Source organism: Arvicanthis niloticus, chromosome 17 (genome assembly GCF_011762505.2).
Source record: "Arvicanthis niloticus isolate mArvNil1 chromosome 17, mArvNil1.pat.X, whole genome shotgun sequence".
NCBI classification, from domain to species: domain Eukaryota; kingdom Metazoa; phylum Chordata; class Mammalia; order Rodentia; family Muridae; genus Arvicanthis; species Arvicanthis niloticus.
The window spans coordinates 18490263-18510300 of record NC_047674.1 but is presented as its reverse complement, the minus strand read 5'-3'; the positions used below and the strand labels follow the sequence as shown (position 1 = coordinate 18510300).

Sequence of the window (20038 nt, the reverse complement as noted above, 5' to 3'; positions counted from 1 at the left end):
TTTTTTTCCGAGACAGGGTTTCTCTGTGTAGCCCTGGCTGTCCTGGAACTCACTCTGTAGACCAGGCTGGCCTCGAACTCAGAAATCCACCTGCCTCTGTCTCCCAAGTGCTGGGATTACAGGCGTGCGCCACCACTGCCTGGCTAGGATCATTGTTTCTTGAACACATGAAACAGTATTTCCCAGAGACGGGTGGCTTCAAAGAACGGCAGAAAGATAATTCTTTTTCTGTTTTTCTCAGAGAAGCTAGCAAAAAAGAAAAAAAAATTCAATCTGAATGTTTGCCTTGATGAGAGAAGGGAGAGGCATTTTCTTTTGAGTCCGTGTCTCATGTAGCCCAGGCTGGCCTCAAATTGGCTATGTAGCTGAGGATGACCCTGAAGTGATCTTCCTGCCTTCACTTCCCAGGTGCTAGGTAAGCCATCATGCCTGCCCTGGGGAAACATTTTCCAAGTGATGCTTTCTCCACTACCATGTGTCCAGCACTGGTGAACAATGCCTCAAAGAATTCTGGGGAGCCCATACGGTTCAGGAAAACAGAAGATAATCTACACCAAGAAGAGATATGGTTTCAAGAAGACAAAAGGAAACCTTCATCCAGTTTCATTTTTTCCTCCACCTTTGTGTGTTCCAGTGTGTGAGAGAGAGAGCAGGTCTCATGACCTGGGCAGTCTGTAGCTGGAGCTAGCCTTTCCATCTCCCCCTCTGGAGTGTTGGGATTACAGGCGTGTGCCACCACACCCAGCTATGTTCCTAGCCCCTCACTCTGGTTTTTCTAATTTAGTTCTGAGTATTAAGGAGTTTTCTAAGGTAGGGCTGTAGCTTGGTTGATACAGTGCTTCTCTAGAACACACAAAGCCCTGGATTTGGACCCCAGTACCCTGAAAGTATCACACACCTGTAATTCAAGTACTGAGAAGGTAGAGATAGGACCAGAAGTTCAAGGTCACCCTTGAAGCTACAGCCAGCTTGAGGCCAGCCTGGGCCACACCACACCTTGCCTAAAAGGAAGAAAACAAAACACACTACTTCCCAAGATAATATGACAAAGAAAAACTTCACAGAAAATTGGTGCTGGGATACTCAGAATGTATCTTCTTACCCAGAGACTTGGTCAGGGAGGGACACGCAACCGACTCGGAAGGAAGGTGGAAACCTGGGAGGCCAGGCTATACCAAAGGGCCAGGTCTACCACTTTGGTTGCTAGATAACTTGAAATTGCTGTTATTTTGTGAAGGACAGTGAACTGACTCTGTGACCCAGAGGTGAGCCCCTCTCAAAGCACTCCTTGTGGTTTTCTGTGTCAGACAGATCAAGGAGCACTGCAGGACTGTGCTCTCTTCTGATGTCCAGAAGCAGCAGTGGAGGTGTTTGGGAATGAAAGCTATCAGTCTGTTTCTGGAGGGAACCATAGCTGTTATCCTATGGCGTGACAGATAAATATCTTCCTTCATGAAGACAGATTCACAGTGTAGACAAAAAGGAGAGATGGACGCAGTGGCATGCTAAAGACTGTAGGAATATTTTAATGCTTTAATTACATTACGTAATAATAATATCATAGTCTATTTTACAAGTTAAAGGTATGAGAATGTATGAAATAGAAGTGGTAGGAAAAACCTAAATGGGTCAGAAAGGTAAATTTTCTTCAAAACTGGAGGCCAAAGAAAGCCTGTAGGGCCCAAGGAGGAGGCAGGGCAGGTGACAGGCGCAGCGTGGCTCCTGGTATGGGTTTGTTCCCATGTTTGCGCCAGGAAGGAGTTGAGGCTCATCCTGCCCTTGGCTGGGTGGGGTTAAGTCTTGTCAGTGAAGATGGAGGTCTGGGGAGAAAAGCCAACTGGCCGCCTAGTCAGAGCTGGTTTCCGGGTGCACAGGTAGGTTCTGTGTTGAAGGAGTCAGCTGTAGTATCAAAGTCAGATGTGCAGAGGAACAAGTACAGCTTCCTCCTGCCCCCGGTCCAAATTCTTGGAAGTGCACACAAGTTCTCTCAAACGTAGAAAAGCCTCACTTTGGATGTGCTGACAAGAAGATCGTCGTCAAAGAACTTTGTCTCTATGATGACGTTGCCCCTGTGGGAGAGAGCCAAGAGGGTAAAGAGAGTGAGTGCCACAGGCCAAGGTGCCCCGTCCATAGATGGTGTCCATTTGGGTGCTCTGGGCTGGGCAGTGGACACACAGAGTCTCAGCATGAGCCATTACAGTTCTTGTTCAGAGCCAGCTGTGGGGCTGTACACCCATAACCCCAGTATCCACAAGGCCAAGGCATGAGGGTCTGAGTTCAAGGTTACTCTGGGCTATGTAGTAAGGTTCTGTCTCAAAAGGAGAACAAAGCCAGGCATAGTGGTGCATACCTTTAGTGCCAGCACTAGAGAGGAAGAGGCAGGTGGATCTCTGTGATTCCAGGTCAACCTGGTGAGTTTCAGGCCAGCCAGGGCTGCAAAGTCAGACCCTGTCTCAAAACAGAAACACAGCAAGGCAAATACAATTAAAGTGTTGTCTATATGGGTTAGAGCACTGCAGTGTTAAACTCACCTGACTAGTCTGTTCTCCTCAATTGAAAAAGTCAGAAATAAGAGCATGCCGTTCGCCTTGGCACACTGATGTCTTTGCAGAGAGCTCTGCACACAGAGCTCATGGACACCTCTGGCTTGAATCCTAATGGATGGCTGCAGATCCTGGGCTGACCTCAGGAAGGCAGCTCTTTCTACAATACTGAGTAAAGCAGACTGCTAGGGTGTGGCCTGTCCTGAAGACTTAATGGATTCTTGCCCTTGTCTCTTCCAAGCTGCCCAGGTCTCTCCTTGGTCTAACTCAGTTCTATTTTCCAGGATTTGATTCTGTTGCTTGTAACCAAAGAGCCTTTAATGAGGCACCTGCCCAGTGAGAACAGATTTTACTTTTCTGGTTAGATGGTTATCTTGGTGGCCCATTCTGTTTTCTTTTTCCTCATCTGGCTATGCCAGAAAATGAGCTTAGGACCTTGTGCATGCCAGGCAAGAACACTCCCACTGAGCTATAAATGGCACTGTTCCTATTTATAAAATGGAATATTATATCAAATATCAAATCCCTTTGAGGGATTAAAAATATTTTATTTTAAAAATTGATTATTTTAAGACTGGGTGTGGTAGAACATGCCAGCACTTGGGAGGCAGAGGCAGGTAGATCTCTTTGAGTTTGAGGCCAGCCTGGTCTACCGAGGGAGTTCCAGGATAGCCAGGACTACATAGAGATCTTGTCTCAAAAAAATTAAAAATAAAAAAATATCATATGTATATGAATGTTTTGCCTGTATGTAAATCTGTGCAACACACAGGTGCCTGGTGCCTGTGGAGGCCAGAGGAGGGTTTCAGGTCCCATGAACTGGAGCTACAGAGAGTTGAGAATTGCCTTGGGAATGCTGGGAATCAAACTTGGGTCCTCTGGAAGAGCATCCAGTACTCTTAACTGGAGAGCCATCTCTCCAGCTCCTCTGTAGCTCTTCTATCCATTTGGTGTGGCTTTCAGGGAGGGTCTCCTGCCAGATGAACTAGTGTTCACAATTCTATGTGGGTCTTAACTTTTTAGCCAACCCTAATACTGAGACCTTCTTTTGGCAGTGAAAGTCATAGAATTCACCTGGGTTAAGTAAGCTCTCTATCACTGAGATACAACCTCAGGTCTACTGAAATATTTGAAAGACTTTATCTTATCTCAAGAGAAAAAGGTTAAGTGGCAGTTACTGACAATGTTTTTTAATTTAAATTTTATTATTATTACTGTGTATCTGTGTGTGATGTGTTAGTGCAGGAGCGTGAAGTGTGTGCCACGCACGGCACATGTGTAGAGGTCAAAGGACAACTTTCAGAGACCATTCTCTCCTAGCTTGGTTCCAGGGATGGAACTCAGGCCAGCAGGGCTGTGCTGAGACATCCTGCCAACCCTTGGCAGTTTCTGACAAACAAACAAACAAACAAACAAACAAACTATATAAACCGCAGCTATTAAATTACAGGCCAGTCTCTGAAGAACTATGTCTGATATTATCCTCTAAGATGAAGCACTTTGGCAGATGTGTTAAGGGGGTCCAGACAACGTGCGGAGGCATGGGAGAAAGTTGCTAGATTTGATGTTTATTTTTTGAACCTGTAATTTTTCACAGGACAGAAGTCAGTAACCTTGACACACTGCTGGGTACTCTCTCACTCTTCGTTCTTTCTGGTTCTCTGCCTTAGAGTAGGAGCTGGAGTCTCACCTGCCTGAATGCCTATTCTGGAATATACTTGAGATCTCCTGGGCCCTCACTCACGTTAGGACGCTGGCGGGCATCATCTGGGATTCGGGCGCCGCTTCTATCAAGGACTGCCAGGTGTTTGTGGAGTTAGGGATCACAAAGCCAAACTCGAAGAACCACTCTGAAGGAAGAAGGAAAAGCCAGTGAGCCGGCGCTACTTGTGGGCATAGGGGAACCACAGGCTGTGTCCCTCTACTTTCCAGTGGGCTCTTCCTACCCAGAACTATGAAAGAAACCCATCGGGTACCTCCTAAACCAAAGGCACACAGAAGGACACAGGGACATTCACAGACTACTGATTTGTGCCACAGGCTGCTTTCTTCTCTTTTCTTTTTTCTGTTTTGGTTTTTCAAGACAAGGGTTTTCTCTGTGTAGCCCTGGCTGTCCTGGAACTTACTTATAGACCAGGCTGGCCTCAAACTCACAGAGATCCACCTGCCTCTACCTTCTGAGTGCTGTGTTTAAAGGTGTGCACAACTACACCCAGGGCACACAGGATTTTTCCTTATGGGGTCTAATAGACAAGGATCGGAGAGGAGGACACATTAGAAGCAGTATTCTCTTGGGAGTAGTAAGCTCTGCAGTAAAACAGGGGTAGGTCGCTCTCCAGTGCCTACATGCTCTCTTACATTTTGAGAACTCAATTCAGAGTCCGTACCAGTAAGAGCTTATGATGTGTAGATACAGCCCTATACTACACTTCATCCTAACTGCTTCTTCCAAGATCACATTGTAACCGCACATCAGGCTGGGGCACAGGCACAGGCACAGGCACCCAAGCTTCCCGTGTCAGAGGGCTCAAAGCCCCTTTTGTGTCCAGCCTTGTTTTGGTTTGTTTTCACTGGGGTTCCCCAGTGTTGTAGAATGTAGAGTCTATTATTCTAAGGTCAGTGTTCTCAGAGCACTGCCCTGCCTGCTGTCCCACCCTCCTGCACTCAGACTCCAGGAGCTCGTGGAGTGGAATACCTTCTAGGCATTGTCCTTTGAAGTAAACTTTTTGTTCCAGGCGGAATTTTTCCATTTGCTCTGCCGAAGAAAAGTTCAGTTCTCGAGACACTGCCTTGCACTTGAGGATTTTCTTGGGCACACGGGCTGAGAGAGAGAGGAGAGAGGAGACAGGAGAGAGAGGAGAGAAAAAAAGAGAGAGAGAGAGGAGAGAGAAAGAGAGAGAGATAGAAAGAGAGAGAAAGAGAGAGAGAGAGAGAGAGAGAGAGATTGGTTGGTACCTCTCTAAATGAGAACCATGAATACTTCAGGATCCTGGGAGTTCCTTTGGCTGCCTTAGAGAATTTGTTTCGATAATTAGCTTTCATTAAATGCCTTGGTAACTGCACTACGTTCCAGCTGAAGGCAGAGGGATCTAATTGGTCAACACACGTGACTTGTTGTCAAGGAACACCAGATCCGGTGTCTCCACAGGCCTCACCCCACTGCTCAGGCTGTGAACATCCTCCCTCTATGCAGGCTGTCAGTGCCTTCTTTATGTTCTGATTCCCTGAAATCATTTACCTTTCCTTTTTTCCTCCAGAAAGATAAAAATGAAAATTTTCTTCTGGAAAAAGTTGAAATCTTCTATTTGTTTATTTATTTATTTTATTTTTTTAAAGTTGAAATCTTCTAACTTCCTTTTTCTTTCTTATTTTGAGACAAGGTTTCATGTGGTCCAGATTGGCTTTAAATTAACTATATAGCTGAGGCTGTCCTTGAACACCTGATCTTTCCTGTCTCAACCTGCAAAGTGCTGGGATTAGAGAAATATGCCATCACATCCAGATCTGGGGATGGTCCAGTGCTAAGGTGGATTTGGAGAGTGAGAGAAGGAAACAAAAAATGGAACAAGAAGTGTTCTCTCAGTTACCTGCAGGGCTCACCTGTCTAGGAGATGCGTGCTTACTTAGCTCCTTGATGCCAGGCTGTGTTCTGGCATTGGGCATAGTTTGTACACTCAAGGGGCTGCAAAGTACCTTCATGTTCCACACCAGGCACAGACAGGTCTTCTGTTCCTTGCCAGAGTATCTTCCCTGTTTCGGCATCCCGAAGGTTCATCCAATTTCTGATCGAGTATGATTAAGGAAAACTGAGGCTCTGAGAGCAATCCTGACTGTGTAGGGCGGGGGGGAGGGGGGGGTTTTCTCAACTCTGCTCCTATCAACTCTTGTTTATTTTGAAGCGAGTCTGTTAAACAGCTCAGTGCCATGAAAGCAGCTAAGTATATGTAGGAGAGTCCAAAAGACACACAGAGGAGGAGGCAGAGGCCACCCCAGAGATTCTTATCTACGTCATGTTACGTAACATCAGACACGGACTGGGATGCAGCTCAGTGGTAGAGCGCTTGCTTAGCAGTTTCAAGGCCCTTCTTCAAACCCCAGCACTGGGAGAAAGGAAAGAACTCAAAGATAGCAACTAGAACTGGTAGCAAGGGCTAGAAGAAAAAAATAGTGAAAAAAATCTAAATGTGTCAAAGGAATCTCTAGCCAAAAATGGTAAAATACAGCAGGTCAGACATCAGGGTGTTGCCAAAGGACTGAGCTATACAAAGGCCCATGAGCCTCACTCACCACTGCAGCTCTCCCAGAGCCTTTTAGTGTGAGGTGATAGCAAAGACCAGCAAGATGGTTCAGGAGGTAAACATGCTTACTGCAGGAGCCTGACAATCTGAGTCTGACCTCTGACTCTCACAGTGGAAGTGCAGAACAGGTGCTCAGTAGGTGTCCTCTGACCTCTCTGACCTCCACAAACGTACTGTGGCATATGTACATACACAGAGAGACACACAGGCACACACACACACAACCCAGTCAGCCGAGAATCATCAGAAATCAAGACATTTACTGTGAAAAAGAACCAAAACAACTAAGAGAAAAAACAGACTACAGATCAAGATGCAAATATCACCAGAGAGATGGCTCAGTGGTTAAGTGTTGTTACTTTTGTGAGAGGTCCAGAGTTTACAGAACCCACATGGGGTGGCTCACAACTGCCAATATCTTCAGCTCCAGATGATCTAATGCCCTCTTCTGGTCCCCGTGGGTGCCCGAAGCCATGTGTGTACACACACACAGACACACACGCAACGTAAGTAACACATACATAAGCAATCTTTAAAAATGAGAAAGACATGCTATAACACAAACACTAGATGTTCTATATAACAGATTTTCTATATTCTAGTTGATTTTTTTGTGGTTTATGGCTGCTACAATTTATGGGATAATCAACTAAATATCTCTTTTAGTAAAAAATGGCTTCTAATAGCCGGGCAGTGGTGGCGCACGCCTTTAATTCCAGCACTTGGGAGGCAGAGGCAGGCAGATTTCTGAGTTCGAGGCCAGCCTGGTCTACAGAGTGAGTTCCAGTACAGCCAGGACTACACGGAGAAACCCTGTCTCGAAAAACAAGCAAAAAAAAAAAAAAAAAAAAAAAAAAAAAAAAAAAAAAAAAAAAAAAAAAAAAAAAAAAAAAGAAGCCAGATATGGTAGTACAGACCTGTAACCACACTCTCCTCTGAGAGGTACGGGCTGTGTTGCCCCTCAGAAGCTAGGGTGTATGGAGCTCTCTTCTCCCACACAGCTGAGGCAAGTACAGGCCTTGGCTTGGACACTAGAGACCTTAGTGGGTCCTGAAAGTGGCACTGCACAAGCATCTGAGGCAGAGCTTTCTGTGAGCTTGCACAGACGTACCAACTTGCCCGTTCCTGCTGCGTGGCCTCTGGTGCAGGCCCTGGCCCTCTACCTTTGGGCCGATCTTTGCCACACTCTTCCACTGTTTGGCTTGAGGTCAGCTGAGGCCCCTGCACAGCATGGCTGCTGTACATCACAGCTTTCACCCAGAGAAGGTCTACATTTTGCTGTTACACAGAAGATATACAAGATAAGCTTGGCCTGTCTGGCAGGCTAGGTTTTTTGAGTAATTAGGCCAGGAGCCAGGGTTATGCATGCCCTTTTCCTCTGGGTACATGAGTCCCAACCAGTTCTCCAAAGTGCCTGACCACGGCCTGACCACGCTCTGGGCCACTGAGTTCTTCTTTACCTATTTGCTTCACTTCCTCTGCTCTACATTTATTTTTTCTTTCTTTCTCTCTTTGATTTATTTATTTATTTAGTACACTGTAGCTGTCTTCAGACACACCAAAAGAGGGCATCCAATCTCATTACAGATGGATGGTTGTGAGCCACCATGTGGTTGCTGGGATTTGAACTCAGGACCTCTGGAAGAGCAGTCAGTGCTCTTAACCACTGAGCCATCTCTGCAGCCCCTCTACACTTGAAATTAATTAACTAATCTACTGTTCTGGGGATAGAATCCAGGGCTTTTCACATGCTAAGTGAAACTCCACAACTATGCAACTTCCACATATAAACTTCTACTTAGGTCATAGCACACGATTTTAGTTACTAAAAATCTGCCTACCTATCCTTGCATATGTGAGAAAGCTTCTTCACCTTAGATGGGGAACAGCTGACACTGTTGCCCTGTCAACCGACTCTGAGCTCAGATTTGGCCCAGATACCTTAAGCTCCAGATTTCAAGAAGACATTGTCCTTGCTTGGCCTACTCTGCAAAGGCCTCTCAATACTTCATAGTAGTGTCCCATGTGCCCACTGCAGCAACGTACACACCAGACTGTCTGTAAGTTAAAAGACAAGACCAAATACAAATGCAATTGTCTCTACAAGTCCTGACTCACAGGCAGCCAGGGCATTCTTAGCAAAAAGCTACAGCTGGAAAAAGCCTTAAAGAAATAGTCTCAGCTCAAGCTGCATCTGGATGAGAAAGTGTTCCTGGCCATGGTCAGCAAGAAAACTCTGGGATGCAAAAGATTTCTATTATTTTAAAGCTATGTGTATCTCACAACAACTAAGAAACAAAGAGGTCATGAGCTGAAAGAGAGCAAGTTGGAAAGGGAAAGTACATGGAGGATTTGGAAGAACCAGAGGGGAATAGTGTAATCATATTATAATGCCAAGAAATAAAACTATGTGTATGTGTGGGTATCCATGGGAGCCTGAGGTGTCTCTGCTGGGGCTAGAGCTAACGGTGGTTGTGAGCTGCCTGAGGCGGCCTATGCTCCTAACCTGAGCTAGCTCCCCAACCCCTTGTTTTTAATTAGGTATGTGTGTTTTGTCATTTTGTGTGGGCCTGTGCATACGCATGCAGGTGCAGAGAGGTCACAAGACAGCACTGACTGTCACAGACCTGGTCATACAGGTGGCTCACAACTGTCTGTAGCTCCAGTCCCAGGGAATCTGGCACCCTTTTCTGGCCTCCACACGCACTGCACACACACTGTGTACATACATACACGAAGGCAAACACTCAAAGACATTAAAAAAAAAAGTGTCTTGGTTATCTCAACAACTTCCAGTTCTTTAATGTACCCTAATCTGAAAACTGCCAGTGTGTAGATCAAGTGTTCCCTTCCACAGTGATAGGGACTTGTCAGATTTTATCTACTATAAACGACATGAAAGCAGACAAATACAAGAGGGTTCATCAGAGGGTGGTGGAGTGGAAGTGACTAAGGCTCCTTCAGGTTCTGTAGCTTTCTTTACAAGTGACAGGCGAGGCTGGGGCTCAGTGGTGGGCTAGCTTCTCCACGTCCTGGGTTCATTCTAAGAATTAAGGGAGGAACTGGGAAGAGGGTCAGACAGACAGACGGGGATGGAACTACCCCAACAAACAACTGACTGACAGGCCTGCAATCCTAGCATGGGGGAGGCTGAAGCACGACTGACTGTGAGGCCTTGTCTCAAAAAACCAAACCAAAACCAAAACCAAAACCAAAACCAAAACCACCAAAACCAAAACCAAAACCAAAACCCAAAACCAAAACCAAAACCAAAACCAAACCAAAACCAAAACCAAATTTTTGCTTTTGCAGCTTTTTGTTAAGCAGGATTTCCAGAGGAAACAGTGACCTGAGGTTTGAGGCTCAAAGGTCAAGTCAATTCCAATCCAGAGTGAGGATTAGGCCGGCAGGCTTTAAAGGAGGGGGTGCTGGACACTATTTATAAACACCAGGCTCTGGGTCAGCCAGGTCATCTCCCTTGTGTGCCTGTGAGGAGGATGAACAGAGGAGCCTCCCCTGGAGGAGAGCGCACTTGGTGCTCTTGCTCCAGAATTAGGGAGCAGACCGAGTAAAATGCCCTCACATCACAAGTATCAACAGCTTTAAAAATAAGCCTCAGGGTTGGTGGAGGTGCTTGCCACAAAACCTGACAATCCATCCCTGGTACCCAAACGGTGGAAAGAGAGAAGCTACTTCCATGAGTTGTCCTCTGACTGTCACATGTAAGCTGCGGTAGTCACATGCCTACCCCCATGCCCCAATACACACACACACACACACACACACACACACACGCATGCACCCCCCCCCCCCACGAATGCACACACACACTAAAAACAACAAAGTAAGTTTCAGGATAAAATAATAAGCTTCAGAGCAAAATCAAAGCTTGCAGAGTATTGAGCTTCCAGAAAGATAAAAAAAGCAAATAACATGAAAGAATGGGAGGCTCTTAGCGCAAAAGGAAGGTTTTATGGATGTGCGTGTGTGTGTGTGTGTGTGTGTGTGTGTGTGTGTGTGTGTGTGTAGAACTCCTGCTTGTGTGTGTGTAGAACTCCTGCTTTTGCTGAGGGCCTGGGCTCCAGAGCTCACATGGCAGCTCACAGCATCTGTAACTTCAGTTCAGGTGATCTAAAGCACTCTGGCCTCCACAGGCACTTGGACATGTGGTGCACACACATACTTGCAGAAACAACACTCATAAGCAAATAAGTAAATAAATAAACAAATAAAAGAATTAGATGAACTCATACTGGAGCTGGAGCCAGAAGTGAAATACAGAAGGCAGCAGTGGAGGAAGGTAGCCAAGCACAGAGGAAACTTACGGACTGGAAGAAACCAGTTAGTGCAGTGCTTCTGTCTCGACCCCTCTGGGGGTTGAATGACCCTTTCACATATCAGATATCCTGCATAACAGATATTTACATTACCATCTGTAACAGTAGCAAAATGACAGTTATGAAATAACAATGAAAATAACTGTATGGTTGGGGTCACGACAACAGGAGGAACTGTATTAAAGGGTTGCAGCTTTAGGGAGGTTGAGAACCCCTGATTAGAGGAGTGCATACCACCAGGTCCGTTTCTTTGAAAGACGTGAATGAAGGAAATAAGTTATAAGAGCTTCAAATATCTTCTTGCAACCACCCACAGGCATTTTGGGATGAATCCCTTGGAACTGGAGTTACAGACAGCTGTGAACCTCTACGTGGGTTCTGGGAACAGAACCTGGGTCCTCTGGAAGAGCAGCCAGTACTCTTAAACCCGAGACGTCTCTCCATCCCATCTCTATTTCTTGCAGTGGACTGTACCCCCATCAAATTCAAAGGTTAAAACTTTGACTCCTAATATGACAGTGTTAGATGATTAGGTCATGAGAGTGAAGCACCCATGAGTGGGTTTTGATCCTTATAAAGGGACCTCAGAGAACTGTCCCTGTCCTTCCACCATGTGAAGACCCAAACTGAGGAGAAATCCAGAAGTCCAGAAGAAATCAACTATTCTGGTACTGCCTCAAATCTCTGGCTTCCAGAACACAAAACACTTCTGTTGTGTATAAGACACCCTATCTATGGTACTTCATTATAGTAGCCTGAATGTACAAAATATTCCCAGTACATCTTAACTGCTTTTTTTTTTTTTCATTTTTATGTGTGGGTGTGCGTGTCATGTCATTGGGTACCAGTTTTGTCTTACTACATTGGCCCAGGGAACTCAAAATTGTTCTCTAACATGCATGTATATGAACACACACACACATACACTTCTAAAAGCTTTCTCAGTATATTTGTTTATCCTGTGCGTTTATGTGTGAGTGTTATGCTGCGTGTGACAGAGGACAACTGATGGGAGGAGCTTTAGTTCTCCCCCTCCTGACATGCGAGTCCTAGGAACTGGACTGGACTCAGGTCATCAGTTTTGGCAGCAAGTGCCTTTACTCACTGAGCCACCTTACCTGTTCCAACCCTATCAATTTATTTATTTATTTATTTTGTGTGTGTTCGCACATGCACACCTGAGTGTTTGTAGGCTCATGCTGATTCCCATGAACGAATATTCAGATCCTCCTGGAACTGGAGATGGTTAGAAGCTGTCAAACCTGGCTTTTCTGCAAAAGTAGCAAATGTTCTTAACTGACGAGCCATCGTTCTAGCCCCATATTTCAACAAACAGACAAACATTTTGTGTGTGTGTGCCTATGTGAGCACCACATGCAAGCAGAAGAGGCCAGAAGAGAGCATAGGATGCCCCAGAGCCAAAGTTGTAGATGGCTGTTAGTTGCCTGATATGCGTGCTAGGAACTGAACTCAAATTCTCTGCAAGATCAGTATGTGCCCTAACTGCTGAGCTATCTCTCTCCAGCTCCTAGGTCATAACGTCTAAAATGCATGCTTTCTTTAAAACATTTAAATTACATTTATTTGATTTGTATATGTGTGTGGGTACTCATGTGGAATCCAATGACGACTCATGGAAGTTGGTTCTTTTGTTCTACAATGTGGTTTACTGGGGATTGAATTCTGGTCAGGCTTGATAGCAAGTGCCTTTACCCACCGAGCCATCTTGGTGGCCCAATTATGCCCTAGTAAGAAGTATTATTCTGAGCCAGGTGTGGTGGTGCTTGCCTCTAATCCCAGTATTTGGGAGGTTGAGGCAGGGTTGTTTAGGGCCAGCCTGGGCTACATATCAAATTCAAGGTTGGTCTGTTTTCTATAGATGTTTCAGAAAACAGGACTGGTGATGCAGCTCACTTGTCAGTGTAATTGCCTCTGTGCTGGCTAGTTTTATGTCAACTTCAACAAGCTAGAGGCATCTGAGAGGAAGAACCTCAACTGAGAAGTTGCCTCTATAGGGCCGTAGGATATTTATTTAATTAGTGATTGATGTGGGAGGGTGCAGCCCATTGTGGGTGGGGCAACCCTGGGCAGTGGTCCTGGGTTGTATAAGAAAGGCTGAAGCCATAAGAGCAAGCCAGTAAGCAGCACCTCTTCGTGGCTTCTCTATCAGCTCCTGCCTCCAGGTCCTTGCCCTGCTCTGCCTTCTCTCAATGACGAACTGTGTGTGATGTGGAAGTATAAGCTAAATCTTACCTTCCCAAGTTGCTTCTGGTTATGATGCTTCCTCACAGCAATAGTAATCGGAAACCAGAAATTAGTGCCAGGATTATGAGCTATTGTTGTGACAGATCTGACCATGCTGTTTTTGGGAGGATTATGGAAGACTTTGGAAAGTTGAGTTAGAAAAGTTACTGAGTATTGAAGAACTCAGTGGGCCGTTCTGTAGGAGCTTGGAAGAAAAAATGTTGAGAGAAATGAAAACAAGGGCTGGCTTGTAAACTTTCAGAGGGCAGTTTGAGAGTCTCTTAGAGACACTTAACAGGCCATTTGCTAGATTCTGGCTAATGGAAACCGAAGAATCAGCTGTGATCAACAGAGACCAGCACCACTGAGGTGAAACCTTTGCTTTACTGGGACAACTGATGCTGGTCAGCTGGTGCTGAGGAATTAGCTGTGATTGAAGCCAGCATCACTCAGGTGAACTCTGGGAATTGCTGCCTCGGGATCAACACACAAAAGCTGTGCTGTTGAACCTTGTGCTGGCAGCTGAACTTAGTAATGTGTAAGAATGGGACTGGTTTGGAAGGTCTGAAGGGGTCATGGAGAGCTCCTGATGCTTGGCATTCCGAGAGGCCACTGGTGCAGCCTTAGAAGCAGTTGAAACCCCAGGATTGAAGGGGTCATGCAGAGAACTTGAATCATGGCCATGAAGACAGCCCAGGAGAGGCTACTGGTGAAAGTGCAGCCCAGATGCAGCAGAAGACCCCAGGATTTTGGAGATGCCAGCACCACAGGATGACCACCAAGAAGAGCTGCAGCAGGGGAGTGGAGCCAGCCAGAGCCTAGAAGACAAGTTGTGTGTGCTGCAGAGGGCAGAGCTGGAGACGTGACCCAGGCCCTTTGGAGGAGCCCAAAATGTAGGGAGTAAATCACATACTCTGCAATTATTTACACTGCTGGAATTGGTTTTGCTTTGTTTAGGTTGTGACTGTGCCCTGGTTCTCTCTCTTGTAATAAGAAAATATTTAACTTGTTTTTGATTTTACAGGAGCTCACAGTTGAGAGATTTTGAATTCTTAAAGAAACTTTGTATTTTCAGAATATTTTCAAAAAACCTGGACTTTTAAGTGTTTGAATTTTAAAAAAGTTGGAATGTCTTATATTGTGGTGATGGACATTAATATGAGATCTTGGGGACAAGAAAGGAAAGGTGATGTCTTAGTGATGCTTGTGTGTCTAGCTGACAAGGGGTCAACTTGACCAAGCTAGAGGCACCTGGGAGGAGACACCTCAGTTCAGAAATGCCTCCATAGGATGAGGTTATAGAGAAACTGTAGGGCATTTTCCTCCTCCTCCTAATGTGCATGAATGTTTTGCCTGCATGTATGTATGTGTACCATATGTGTGCCTGGTACCGTAGATATCAAAAGAGGGCTCAGATCCCCTGGATCAGAGGGCTGTGAACTACCATGTGGGTGCTTGGAATCCAGGCCTTCTGCAAGAGTAACAAGTGCTCTCAACCTTTTAACCACTGAGCCGACTCTACAGCTCCTGTAGGACACTTTCTTGATTAGTGGTTGATGTGGGAGGGTCCATCCCTGGACAGGTGGTCTTAGGTTTTATAAGAAGTAGGCTGGGCTAGCTGTGAGGAGCAGGCCAGTAAGCAATGCCTCTGCATCAGGTCCTGACACCAGGTTTTGCCCTCTTAGTTCCTACTCTCCTTCAATGATGAACTGTGATGCAGAAGTGTAGGTTAAATAAACCCTTTCCTCCAAAAGTTGCTTTGGTCATGGTGCTTCATCACCGCAAGCGTCACCCTGGGATGCCCAGACAGGTCCTGGGGCTGATCACCAGCCGTTTACAAACAGGCAGCACAGATACTGAGCTCCTCAGCACAAATAGCCTTTTCCTTCCACACAAACACCTCTCTCTCTCTCTCTCTCTCTCTCTCTCTCTCTCTCTCTCTCTCTCGACTGGGTTTCTCTGTATCCTTGGCTGTCCTGGAACTCTTTGTAAACTAGGCTGGCCTCTGCCTCCGGAGTGCTGGGATTAAAGGTGTGTGCCACCACCATTACCTGGTCTTTCACTCCATACTTAAAGGTCCCTCCCATCTGATTTCTTAATTAAGTTGCATTTTATCCTTTTTAAGCAGCAGAATCTAAATTCCATCATTGCCTACAGAGCACCCTTTATGATAAGCACACTCTTACTTTCAGTATCTCCTCTTGCAGCAAGATAAAACAATAGGTATGTAAAATCACTTCTAGTATCACACTAACTGTATGACCAAGAGAATCTGCACTTCTATGGTAACTTAATGATAGCTGGCAAAGGTGGCCTCTGTCAATTTGTCACCATTATTTTCCCCTGCCTTAAGTCAGAGCCACAGGGGAGGCCTACTGAGCTGGTTGCTTTTGATTGGTAACAACAGCAGAGGCTGTGGATTCCCTCCCCTGCTCTTCCCCTGGAAACAGAGCAAGCCAAATAGTAACCCAAGTAATCTGACACACCCTGAACCCCTGGTTGCCACTTGGCAAATGTGGAAGGATCACTCAGATAAAGGGGAGGACATTCTGTAGATCAGGCTTGGCAAGGAGGTCTACCGAGTTCCTCTCACACTTATCTTTATTCAACTTCTAGCTCCCTCCCTCTTCACTTAACACACTCACTTCAAAGATCTTGTGGAAGCCAAGCCTGGCCCTTTGTCTGTGTAAGCACTCTGCCACTAGGCTACTTCCCCGCCCTAAAACAGTAGTTAGCTCTACTGTGCCTATGTTGACAACCTGGTTCTGGTAATACTCTTATGGTGACATGAGACATGACCAATAAGGAATGCGCCACACTTGAAGCATACAGGTGAATACACTATCATTTTTGTAACTTCCTTTTAGTCCAACACAATCTAAAAATGAAGTTTAAAAATAAAATGGTAGCTGGGCAGTGGTGGTGTACGCCTTTAATCCCAGCACTTGGGAGGCAGAGGCAGGCGGATTTCTGAGTTCGAGGCCAGCCTGGTCTACAGAGTGAGTTCCAGGATAGCTAGGGCTACATAGAGAAACCCTGTCTTGAAATATCAAAAAAAAAAAAAAAAAAGGTAGAGAAAGTTGCTGGCTGTTCTAGTATATAAGCTATACATCTCAGCCGAGGAGACTAGGAGGCAGAAGGGATTATGTGTTCTAAGCCAGCCTGAGTTATATAAAGAGACTGTGTCCCAAAAAAGACAAAAGCTGGCTGGAGAGATGGCTCAGTGGGTAATGGTTCTATGAAAGTCTGGCGACCCAAGTTTGGTCCCCAGAATTTACAGAAATGTGGGAGAAAAAGTCCAACTCCACAAATTGGTTCTCAGACCTCTACAAGTATGTTCTGTTGGTGCACACGTGCATGTACACACACACACACACACACACACACACACACACGTAATTTTAAAAATTATGCCAGGTATGGTGGCAAATGCCTTTATTCCTAATGTCCAGGAGGCACAGTTGGATCTCTGAGTTTTGAGGCCAGCCTGGTTTACATAGCAAGTTCCAGGACAGTCAGGGTGACATGGTGAGACTCTGCCTCAAAAAAAAAAAAAAAAAAAAATCAAATAATCAAATAACAAAGAATTTTCTAACTGGAGAAGAAGGCTGGGAGGTTAAGAACACTGATGTTCTCCTAAAGACCCAGGTTTGGCTCTGAGGACCCACAACCACCTGCAACTCCAGTTCTGAGGGATCAAAACCCTCTTCTGCCCTCCATGGGCACCAGGCACACATGTGGTGCATAGTCATAAACACACAGACCCCCCAAACTAATTTTTTCCAAGGAAGCATGTATTTGTATATAACTTTAATTTTGAAAGTACTTCGGGAATTAAAATAAAAAAAAAAAAAACACTGTATGTTGAAACCATAAAGTCAAGTCAAATGAAAAAATGAGAGACATATTTAACCTATGAGAGGCAAGGGGCCAGTATTTTACTGCAAGAACACACATGAAGGAACACAAGAAAGAACAGGCAAAGCACAGAGGAAACGCAATTTCATCTGTTGCAGTGAGGTGGGCAGATGCAGCTGGGCTGTGAGCAGGGGGGCAGGGCTCACCTTATAACGGAAGTCTTTCTGATGGGCAGTAGCTATGGGGGAGAGGTATCAGAGACGACTGCGGCCTGGAGAAGCTGGCATCTGAGAGTATGGAAAGCTTCTGGCTGGAGTAGTTATGATCATTTATAAACTGTTCTCAAGGTGTCTAGTCTGCTATGAGAGTGCAGAACTTGCTCTTCAAGTATTTTCTGTCTGGCTGTTGCCCAACCTCCATGTGACCTTCCTTCCTGGACAGTAAACCAGATCCTGCTATTTCATCCACTGAAATGGTGGTTACATTTCCACGTCACCACTGGGTGGCAAGAACGTAACTGCTTTTGTTCCTTCATCCTTTCCAGGATATGTTAACCCAGTGCCACCAGAGTAGGCTTTCCTAACTCTCACTTGCCTAATGCTAGTTCCCTGTTCAGAACCTTTTCATTTAACGATTAAAATTATTACTGTGTGTGTGAGTTCACTGTGTGTATAGGGAGTGTATAGGGAGGAAAGAGGACAACTTTACAGCGTTCTCCTTCCACTTTTGTGAGGGGTATAGGGATTAAACTTGGGTTGCCAGGCTTTTTGGCAAGTGCCTTTACCCACTGAGTATCTCACCAGCTCCAGGACTTGTTAAAACTTAAAAAAAAAAAAAAAAATTACAGGTATGATTGTTTTGCCAGTAGAAGCCTTTGCACCACATGTGTGTCTGATGAGAAAATTCATCAGCTCGCCTGAACCTGGAGTTTGGGATGGCTGTGAGCCACCATGTGGGTGCTGAGAACCAAAACCAGGTCTTCTGCAGGAGCAACAGGTGCACGTCCATTGAGCCTCCTCTCCAGTTCCTTAACTTCTTAATGCTGTTTGCTTAAACTCCAAAACATAATACTTACATGACTTTTGCAAAAATTAAAATTCAGTGTATTAAAGCTAATGTGAACATACAGCTCAGTGGCAGAGCACTTGCTCAGTATGTGCTGGGCCTCAGGTTTCAGCTCCAGGACTGCACTGCAATGCACTGCACAAAATTAGTAAGTGAACCCAGGACACAGAAAAACTCACTCACGTTGTACTGACACAAAGCCTTCCTTATTGGCTGTACAGTTATTTTCGCCTATATTTAAAAATGTAACATTGTTTTACCTCCTTAACATACTTTATGCTCACCTCATTAACAGATGCTGTCCCAAATGTTGCATTAGCTGAATTACAAAAACAAAAATCTGCTGGATCTTATTACCTTTAGCTTTAAGTCCTGGATGAGAAAACTAAGTTTGAGATATTAAAACTTTATCTATTATTAAAAATCTCATAACTAGTGGAACAAAAATAAAGGTGATACTTTGGGTTGATTTATTTTTAAGATAGAAAGAGTCCTTTCTATGAATTAGCATCAGACAATCCTCATGGGCCAGTTCTTTTGTTCTTCCCTTCCAAGGCTTCCCCAGGGAGAGCCAAGCACCGTCACCAGCTCTGGCTCCAACATCTTTCCCTAGACACCAGACCCAGGGTTTCCTCCAGGGAGTGCCAGTAACCTCTGACTTTCAGAAAGAAAGCATCCTGGAAGCCTATGCTTTGTTCCAAAAAAGATCAGGGTCAAGAATGAAACCCAAGTTTCTATCAACAAAAGCTCTCCTCCTTTCAGTTTTCTGAGGCACAGGAATGAGCTTTTGTTTGAGCTATGCCTCCTGAGGACGGATGGGGAGAGTTACAAAGATACATTTAAAGGGACAAACCTCAAGAACTGGGCAGACAAATCCTAAAGGGAATAGGAAGGGCAGGCTTTAGTCTTGGTCTGAGCTGGGCAGACATGTAACTACATGCGTCTAAACTTCTCAAAATGAACATGAAACTAAACTGTTATTGATAATGTATCTATGCTCATAAACTGACTTCCAATCAGAAATCAACATCTAGGAATATATAGATATATATTTATAAGCATGCTGGCCTGTCTGTCTATCCATCCAGCTACCTAAGGCAGGGTCTTACTATGTAACTCTGGCTGGGCTGGCCTGGAGCTCATCTTGTGTAACAGAGGATGGCCTTGACTTTACAGAAATCTATCTGCCTCTGCCTCCTCAGCATTGAGATAAAAGACACACGACATCACACCCAGTTTAGGCACCTATAATTTCCAAACTTTGAAAAAAGTTTGGAAAAACATGGTCTCTTAGCTAAACCTCTTAAAATATTTGGTAGAAATCTGAAGAACCTTTCCAAAACAGTCAACTGAAGAAAGGCCTGTGCCTCCACCCTCTGCAAGATCTGTTTGGAAAAGAAAAAAAAAGACAAACTATAAGCAGGGCCATGAGCTACACACCTTTAACACTGGCTCCTGGGAGGCACAGGCAGGCAGATCTCTGAGTTTGAGGCCAGCCTGGTCTACAGATGGAATTCCAGAGCATTCAGGGATACGCAGAGAAACCTTGTCTTAAATAAATAAACAAATAAAACAAATAAATAAAGTAAAAAGTGCACCTCAGAGTTTTGATAGCTTTTTTAAGTTCATAATAACTTCCTTCCATTTTCCTCTTGAACCCTGGTGTACTTATCCACTTACAGTTTAAACTCTT

General features: G+C 45.0%; 1 protein-coding gene across 2 annotated transcripts in view; it reads right to left on the bottom strand.

Moving 5' to 3' along the window:
- Nucleotides 1–1501: 1501 nt before the first annotated feature.
- Pde6d (phosphodiesterase 6D) overlaps nucleotides 1502–20038 on the bottom strand; it is a 38618-nt gene continuing 20081 nt past the window's right edge. The window contains exons 2-5 of one of the 2 annotated variants that reach the window (XM_034521301.2): nucleotides 6237–6325; nucleotides 5239–5364; nucleotides 4288–4393; nucleotides 1502–2069 (exon numbers count right to left, since the gene is read on the bottom strand). In XM_034521301.2, the coding sequence (XP_034377192.1) occupies nucleotides 1988–2069; nucleotides 4288–4393; nucleotides 5239–5364; nucleotides 6237–6325 (403 nt within the window). In that variant the 3' untranslated portion in view covers nucleotides 1502–1987. The other variant, XM_034521302.2, reaches the window with a different exon arrangement.